The 9,921-nt window shown below is 39.2% G+C and overlaps 1 protein-coding gene across 1 annotated transcript; it reads right to left on the bottom strand.

Moving 5' to 3' along the window:
* Positions 1 to 253: 253 nt before the first annotated feature.
* On the bottom strand, positions 254 to 1,294 carry LOC108474078 (uncharacterized). Its single transcript, XM_017775978.1, has one exon. It carries the CDS (start codon positions 1,292 to 1,294, stop codon positions 254 to 256), a length of 1,041 nt encoding a protein of 346 aa, XP_017631467.1.
* Between the last annotated feature and the right edge of the window lie 8,627 nt (positions 1,295 to 9,921).

Here is a 9,921-nt window from a genome sequence, read left to right as displayed (position 1 = left end):
ACATTCCCAAACACACCCAATTCACTTAACCACCACACCAAACATGCAATTTATGTCACTTTCTTACTTAACTAAAATATTTATAAGCCGCCTACTAACAGTTCCCACACTCAAGGCCCAATACTTCTAGGCCTAGAATTTGGGGCGTTACAACTCTACCCCCTTAAAGAAATTTCGTCCCTGAAATTTCCAACTATTAAAATAGTCACACAACACGGATTACAACACAACACTCTCGCTGTGCACTCTAATTCTAAACTAGGTAAATAACATACTGTGGGTAAAGTACATACCAGTATTTGCCTACCAAAGCTGGCTGCCTCACCTCAGTATGATTAGCACCTCTTTCCAGCACTCCATGACGCAAACTGTTTCCACCACTGGCCTGACCACAGCCTCTAGGCGGCTGCTGCCTACCCCTCGATGGCTGTACATTACCTCTACCAAAGACTTGCCTCTGGTCCAGTCTTCCGGGACACTCTCCAAGATGATGCTCTATGGAACTACAACTCAAACAGGCTCCTGTTCTCCTACAGCACTCTCTGGCATGACCTTTTCCACAAATAACACATGGTGGTAACCCAGTAGTAGCAACAATGGGTCCCGCTCTGACCGGCCCATCCACTTTGGCCCTTCTCTTAGGCCTCTGATCGCTATTGGAGGGCTCAAAATCCCTTTTATTTTTGCCCCTCTCTCTTTCCCGATTTAGGTGCTCAATGCGCTTTACATATTCAGCAATTTTTTCTTTCTCTACTAATGCTGCGAAATCCCACTCCCTTTGAGAAGCAATCAGTACCCGAAGACTGTCTTTGAGGTCGTCTTTGAATCGAACATAACGTTCATAATCTATTGCCACTATTCCCTTAGAATACTGATTGAGTCGTAAGAATTCTGCCTCGCACTCCACCACAGATCGGTCTCCTTGAGTCAAGTTCAAGAATTCCTTCCTCCGGGCATCCACATAGCTTTCACCCACATATGTCCCTTGAAATGTCGATTTGAAGAACTCCCAGGTTATCCGGTCAGGCTGAGTGCCCTCTTTCACGGTAAGCCACCACTTGTAGGCTTCCTCTTGCAGCAGCGACATTGCTCCTTTCAGTTTTTGCTCGAAAGTGCAATCCAGGTCGTCCATTATCCTTTTGGTGGCCTCCAACCAATATTCGGCCACATTCGGTGCTACTTCTGCGATATCCTTGAAGATCTCAGCTCCATTCGATCGGAGTCTCTCAGAAATCGACCCTCGGCTCCCATTACCAGTGTTGGGCCCAGCGACCCTTTCTAGAATCCTTAACATTGCTTCGGTCGTTGTCCCCAGCTGCTCGATCATACGACCCTGTCTCGGGTACCGATGAAGCTGGTACTTCTCTCGCCTCCATGTTGGGCATGTGAACCGACGCCGAAGATCCAACCCTGACACTTCTGTAGCCTTTGCCGCGGCCTTTTGCACCCCTTCTAGTGCTTATTATCACCTCGCGTATAATCTGGTTAAGAAATTTTATGAAATTTAACTCATAGTTTCAGTAATTAAGCAGATATTTTATGACAGTAGTAGTTAAGAGTTGTTTTCGCAATCACAGGCTCGCTACAGTTTTAGTTTCCAATAGTTTTTCTGTGACAACCCGAATTAGGGCCTAATCGGAATAGTGGTTTCGTGACCACAAATCTGAGATAGAAATAATTGTTTTATAATTATTTTGGGGTTTATGATATGATTGCATGATTGTGTGAAAATTTCGTGATGAAATTCTATGCCTAAAGTGCTTAAATTGAAAGTAGGGACTAAATCGAATAAGTTGCAAAATTTGCATCCCAAAAGTTTTTAGTATGAAATTGTTTTGGAATATTAATTAGGAGGTCTTAAATAGCAATTTGACCAATTTTAAGTTCATGGAAAAATTAGGACATGGAAGGAATTTTGAAAGTTTAGTAAGGAGGGCATTTTGGTCATTTGGATATTAAATGAAATAAAATGGGAAAAATAACACAAAATTGATCATCATCCTCCTTAGTTGCTGCCGAATTCTCCCTCTCTCCATAGCTAGGGTTTCTTCAATTTTCAAGCTCCATAGTAAGTGATTTCAAGCCCCGCTTTTAATGTTCTTTACGTTTTGGAATCCGGAAGCTCGATTAAGCTTATGCTAGTAATAATTTAACCTAGGGTTCATATTGGGAAAAATACCCATAGGTGAAATTTGTGTATATTGATGTTTTATGATAGAATATTAGGTTTTATATTATGTTAAATAACTTGTGCTACTCGGTTTTAAGTGAAAAGCGAGTAAACTAAGATAATCGGTAAAAATACCTATTGTTCATAACTATATGATAGAGTGAGAATTTGATGTTGTTGTAGAAGAGAAAAATGTTCAGCATATCATAAAATATAAGAATAAGGACTGAAATTAAATTCCGAGCCTAGGGGCAAAATTGTAATTTTGTAAAGTTAGGGGCAAAATGTAATTTTTCCATGATGTGATTTTTGGATTGAAATAAATAGTATGAGTATTAAATGAGCTAAATGTGTTATTATAGATCAAGAAAGACGCGAATTGATCTCGAGCGGGGAAGGAAAAAGTTTTAGACTAAATTGCAAAATTTCCATATTTTGCACCAAGGTAAGTTTGTATGTAAATATTACAATAATTTCATGTACATTCTTATATTTCAGCCTATTATATAAACATACTAGCTGATGTTAAAATATAAATCGACTATTGGAAGAATGGAAATAAATATAGAGAGAGATCCGGTTGAACATTGAGAGATCGAATGAAATAGAGGGCGTAGCTAGGTCACATGTATGATCTTGAGTGCACATCATGTGTACAAGAAAGCTACTGAGACACCACAGTAGTAGCTAGGTCACATGTGTGATACGAGATGTATCCCATGTAGACAAGAGAGCTACGTGAAAGATAAATGTAGCTAGGTCGCATGCGTGATTCCAAGTGAAGGACACCATGTAGACAAGAGAGCTACGTGAAAGATAAATGTAGCTAGGTCGCATGCGTGATTCCAAGTGAAGGACACCATGTAGACAAGAGAGCTACGAGACAAATCGGTTGGGTCGCATGAGTGGTACTAAGTGTTCACCATGTGTACAAGAGAGCCGAACTAAACGAAGTATGATGGTGGGGTGTGTCTTTGAAACCATTAAATATCGAGGATTGATCCGAATTGTTCAACGGGATGGTTTTGTGGTGATATTGTGGTTTGGACCTACACTTTTGGTGAATGAAATGTGGTGAAAATGATTTGTGGTATATACATATATAAGATAAAATGAGGTTAGCATAAAGAATGTGTGAAAGAGTGAAATTAGCATTAAAACTGTTTTTAGATGGTAGCAGTGACGTGATTTTGAAAAATCACCAAAAATAGGAGAAATATAATTAGAAGTTTAATAAGATGTGAAATTAAATTTTAATGAGTCTACTTTCATGTAAAAGAAACAGAGCAAGCAAAGGAATTCTATATTTTGAGATATTTACAATTGTATGTGACTTGCTCAGGATGAATACGTGATCCCCTGTTCCAACTTTGAAAAATCATTAAAAATTGTACAAAGCAAATTAAGAAATATAGTTTACATGCCTAAATTCCTTATTGAGACTAGTTTTAAATGAAACAGACTTCAGGGTTGTTTGAATTGTGTACTGAGAGAAATTCAATTTGTAGTGAACAGAGGTCAGATCAGTCGAGCTATGTAACAGGGGAAACTTTAACTAATAAACTGTACTAATCGGCTGAACCAAAAATTATAGAAAAAAATTAACAAAAAGCTTTATGAGTCTAGATTCAGGTAAATTTTACGGATTTGAATTTCAAGTTTTGTAACTCGAGTTATGATTTATTTAGTGAATATGACGCAGCAGAGACAGCTTAAACAAAGTGGAATGAATAGTGAAGTTAAAGTAGATATACTTGAATTGTTGTGTAAACATGTTAGATTTTTTTTAATTAGTATTTACATACTTACTTACTAAGCTATAAGCTTACTTTGTTTCTCTCTTTTGTCTTATAGTGTTCTTCGGCTTGCTCAGGAGTTAAGGATCATGAAGATCTACCCGCACTATCATACTTTAGGGTATTTGAACTAAACGTTTTGAATTATGGCATGTATAGTAGGCTTAATTATTTTGTTACGTGTCATATTTGTCTAGGTTTAAAATATTAGTTACATTACTCGACCAGCTAATTTGTACAAGCCATTAAAGTTGGCTAATATTGTTCAAGACATATATTATACGATGCACTATCAAATTGGATGACATATTTATATTTCGGTTATGTTTAATGGTATGTGTTATGTTCGGTAATACCTTGTATCTGCTCCTACGACAGTAACGGGTAAGGGTGTTACATTTAGTGGTATCGAGCTATGGTTTAGTCGGTTCTCGGACTAATAAAGTGTGTGTAAAAGTCTAGCTATACATGCCATAAAAATATTGTGATAGTGTGGTGACTCTGATTATTCTAAAGCGTGTTTTGTTTTAATATAGTAATGGATCCCTGAAGGAACTGCGGTGATGATCTTTAGTAATGCGCCGGCTCCCGCACAAGGGACCGCTACCTGAGAAAGTAGACCTGAGACATTGAGACAAGGAGATGAGGCTCGGGATGCCTTTCTCCAAATGATGAACAATTGGTATCTGAATTTATTCGAGCAAATCCAAATGCTCAACCTCCTCCACCCCTCCTATACCTCGGGCGATTCTCAGAGTTGCTCAAGGTATAGATTTGGTAAGAATGAACAAGCCTCCGGTTGACAAGATTCGAAAACAAGGAGCCGAAGAGTTTAGAGCAAATGTCGATGATGATCCTGAGAAAGCAGAATTCTGGCTTGAAAATTCTACCCGTGTATTTGATGAGCTCTCATGTACACCCGAGGAATGCTTAAAGTGTGCTGTATCACTTTTGAGAGATTCGGCTTACCACTGGTGGAAGACTTTGGTTGCAGTGGTGCCAAAAGAAAAAGTTACTTGGGATTTCTTCCAGGAAGAATTTAGAAAGAAATACATAAGTCAGCGATTTATTGATCAAAAACGGAAGGAGTTCCTTGAATTGAAGCAGGGGGAAATGTCTGTAGCGAGTATGAAGCGAATTTGTAAGACTCAACAAGTATGCCCAGAATGTGTGTCTACCGAGGCCATTATGTGTAGAAGATTTGAAGATGGACTGAATGAGGACATTAAAATGCTTGTAGGAATTTTGGAGTTGAAAGAATTTGTAGTATTGTGTAACACCCCAAACCCGAGACCATCGCCGGTGTCGGACCCGAGGGTTAACAAACCAAGTTCACATGTTTTTGCCCACCAATTTGACATTTCCAGTCAGGCTGGAAAACTGCGTCACTGTCGCCTTAAAATCATATCTCGAGTTTCAAAACTCGGAAACTGGTTTCGTAAATTTTCCTGAATTTAGACTCATATATCCATCCATGGATTTATTTCTAGGATTTTGGTCGGGCCAATTGGTACAGTTTATTAGTTAAAGTTACCCCTGTTACAGGGATCGACTGCTCTGACCTTCGTGCGGTATAACTTGAATATCTCTCTGTACAGGGCTTTAAAGCTGGTGTCGTTTGTTTCTAATGAAACTAGACTCAAAATGGAATCTGTACATATAAGGTATATCTCCTAATTCTTTTGGGTAATTTATAGTGAATTTTTAAAGTTGCGACAGGGAACCCAGAAACCATTCTGGCCCTGTCTCACAATAGCTTTAATATCTCTTAACCTGTAACTCCTATGACCGTTTCGTTTCTTCCATATGAAAATAGACTCATCAAGGTTCATTTACATAGCTTATTCACTATCTAATTCCATTCCTATGAATTTTGGTGATTTTTCACATTCATGCCACTGCAGCTGGCAGCATCTGTTTTAAGATAGGACTTACCTATTTGGTGGTCTCCATGATTCAACTAGCCTTACCATACATAGGTTCATATATGATCATTTTAACCATGCCAATGGCTGATCATATGACCAACATTCCCATTTCAAGCCATAGCCACATCATGACACAAAATATATACATACAACCCGCAATTAGTCTAAGTTCATGCTTCCTTTTCGAGCCATTTTCGCACGGCCGTACATACTTACATTACAACATATTTAACAAACAAGGGGTAGTCCTATACATGCCATCTCAAGTTCAACCAAAATTTATACCAAAATGGAGGCTTGATAGTGTGGATGACTTGACTTCAACGATCCCAAATCCGATTGCCTCGGCGAAATCTAGAAAACTAAGAGCCAAAGCAACGGGTAAGCATTTTTATGCTTAGTAAGTCTCAAGGAATATAATGAACTATAAATTTACAGCAATACATTCACATAGCCAAATGCATCATTTCATTAATACACATTCTTACTTCATACTTCATCATTATATAAGTTCGCAAAGCATCAATCAATTCAATAACTGAAATTCATTAGTCGATTGAGCGAATGTTGCTCAAACACGTCGACTTTCCAATGCACATATAACGTACCTTATCCTTTGGGCTTTCCGAGTGTACTAATTAAATTCATTTCGCAACCAACACTCACCTCCAGCCCAAGATTCCTCGAATATAACCGGATTTAATCACGTGCACAAATGCCTTGGTCTTAGCCGGATAGAGTAACTTCATACGAATGCCTTGGCCTTAGCCGGATATAGCCACTAGCACAATTGCCTTGGTCTTAACCGGATATAATTTCCAGCATAGTTGTCTTGGGCTTAGCCCGATATCATTCAATTTCTCATGCACACATACATCAATAATCATTGGACATACATATTTCATTTTCGTTACTAAGGCTCAAACACAATTATAATCATTAGCATATTCGCCTTGGGACTTAGCCGGGTGGAATTCAAATACTCATACACACATCATCAATAATCATACACATCCATATTTCATCTCACATAATTCAAGTAAGGTCACTTCTTGAGGACTTACCTCGGATGTTGTCGAACGGCTTTTTCGGCTATTCGATCACCTTTTCCTTCCCTTGTCCAATTGTGGCCCTCTTAGCTCTTGAGCTAATTCAAACAAATTCAATTTATTAAAACCTCATTGTGCTTGCTTATGGCCGAATATGACAAGGATTTTAAATGGTCATATGGCCACTCTTTAGCTTGAATACACAATGGTCATGCACATTTTATACTACATCAAGCAATTCAATACAATTTATTTGAGCATCAAGGAAATGCTAAGGCCTTCAATAGGCTACCCAAGGCGAATATTCATGTACATGTTGAGGTCAATTTTGCACTTAATACCTCACAAAAACAGCATGCAATCTACTAATTAATGCTTTGCACATTGTGGCCCAAAACTTATAATATAGCATCAAGCACTTATATGTGTGCTAGGCGAATTGTGCTTGCAATTTCACAAGCATTCTTCCACATTTTCTTCTTTAAATCAATATATTCATCACTTAGTTCATAACCAAACATAATGTGCAATCATATATATGCATATATGAGCATGGCGAATTTTCAAGGTGTCCATAGCCATCCAAAACACAAATTTTAACTAACATGCAAGAAGCATGAATCATGCTCAAGAATGCATCATGGCGAATATGACAATCATGCTCCTTTTCAACTTTAATCATGATAAAACAAAGAGAAAACTCAAAATCTTACTCATGAATAGAAAATCCATCATTGCATGCATCATCATCAAGCTTCACACTTAGCATGCAATGGCTTTATCACCATAACAACTTTGCCCAAATACCATTTCCATGGCATGACAAAGATTTGAGCCATGGCTAACATGCACATCAAGTTAGTAACCAAGTCATGCATGAAACTCCAAACACAACCTCATACATACCTTAATCTTGGTACAAGTATGGCCAAATCTCCTTCTAGTTCTCTTCTAAACCAAAAATGGAGCAAAATCCCTTTCTTCCTCCTTATGATTTTCGGCCAAAAGATGAGAAAAGATGAACAAATTTTTTGTTTTCTCTTCTTGGTTGCACGGCAATGGGGAATGCTACTCTCTCACACACATTTTTTTTTCATTCTTTTCTTACCCATGCTTATTTGTTTATGATTTCTCCCTAATGCCCAACAAAACATGTTTCATGACATGTTTAGCCCATATCACTTTGTCATGGCGGCCATCATTTGTAAAAAGGGAAATTTGACATGCAAGTCCATTATTTTGCATGCATGCTTTAATTAGTCATCACATATTTCCCTATCGTACTTTCAAAGTTCACTACTAAGTCCTTTCTTATAAATTAGCACCTAATTAATAAAAATCGAGACACGAAATATTTACGCATACCAATTCCACATACAATAAGCACGGAATATAACACTTAATTATTCTTGTGACTCGGTTTCGTGGTCCCAAACCACTCTCCGACTAGGGTCACATTCGGGTGTCACAACTCTCCCCACTCAAGAGATTTTCGTCCCGAAAAGCTTACCAGTAAATAGGTTCGGATATCGCTCCCTCATAGAGTTCTCGGTCTCCCAAGTAGCTTCTTCTATCCCGTGCTTGAGCCATAACACTTTCACTAGCGGAACCCGCTTGTTTCATAACTCTTTCACTTCTCGTGATAGGATACGAATTGGTTCTTCCTCATAACTCATATTAGCTTGAATTTCAATTTCGATGGACTAATCACGTGCGTTGGATCGGATCTATAACGTCAAGCATCGACACGTGGAAGACATCGTGAACCTTTTGAGTTCGGGGGCAAAATCAAACGATATGCCATCGGACCGACTCGCCTCGATATCTCATATGGCCCAATGAACCTCAGCTCAACTTGCCCTTACTACGAACACGAGTATCTTTTTCCAAGGCGATACCTTGAGAAACACTTTATCACCCACGATACTCGATATCCTTACGCTTCATATCCGCGCACGACTCTCGACGATCGAAGGCTATCTTCAAACTTTCACGGATTACTTTCACTTTCGCTCAGCATCCCTAATCAAATCCACCCGAAAATCTTGCTTTCACCAAGCTCGGTCCAAAACAATGGTGTACGGCATTTACGCCGTACAAAGCCTCATAAGGTGCCATCTTAATGCTCGATTGAAAGTTGTTGTTGTAAGCGAATTCAATCAACGGCAAATACCGTTCCCATGAACCACTAAACTCGAGGACGCAACATCTTAACATATCCTCAAGTATCTGAATTACACCGCCGGATTGATCTGTCGGTTTGGGGGTGAAAGGCGGTCTTGAAATGCAACTTGGTACCCAAAGCTTCTTGCAACTTTTTCCAAACCGCGAGGTAAATCTCGGATCTCTATCCGACACGATAGAAATAGGCACCCGTGTAATTTCACAATCGAGAAACGTACAATTCCGCTAATTTGTCCATTGAAAAATCCGTGCGACGGGGACAAAGTGGGCCGACTTAGTCAATCGATCTACCACGACCCAAACCGCATCCTTCTTACTTGTCGACAATGGCGGTCCGGATACAAAGTCCATTGTGACTCGATCCCATTTCCACTCGGGTATCGTGATTGGTGAAGTAATCTGAAGGCACACGATGTTCCGCTTTCACTTGTTGACATATTAAACATCTTGAAACAAAGTCGGAGATGTCTCGCTTCATACCATGCCACCAAAATCGACGTTTCAAATCATTGTACATCTTCGTACTCCCGGTGGATTGCCATTTGGCTACAATGGGCTTCATTGAATTATCGAAATGAGTTCAATTCCTTGGGACACAGACGACTTTTGAACCTCAAACAATCGTCATCGTCGATTTGAAACTCCGAGTCCTCGTTCAAACACACGCAGCCCGTTTTGCAACCAGCTCGTCGTCGACTTTACGAGCTTCTCGAATTTGGTGTGTCAATAGTGGTTTGGCTTTCAATTCAGCCACTAACACACCGTCGGATCGGACGGACAAGTGCACATTCATC

The sequence above is a fragment of the Gossypium arboreum genome, chromosome 3 (assembly GCF_025698485.1).
Source record: "Gossypium arboreum isolate Shixiya-1 chromosome 3, ASM2569848v2, whole genome shotgun sequence".
NCBI classification, from domain to species: Eukaryota; Viridiplantae; Streptophyta; class Magnoliopsida; order Malvales; family Malvaceae; genus Gossypium; species Gossypium arboreum.
Note: the sequence above shows the minus strand (reverse complement) of the source record. Positions and strands in the feature narration are given on the sequence as shown.

Coding starts and splice junctions, on each gene's coding strand:
- LOC108474078 (XM_017775978.1), bottom strand. CDS start 1,294: ATGTTAAGGATTCTAGAAAGGGTCGCTGGGCCCAACACTGGTAATGGG.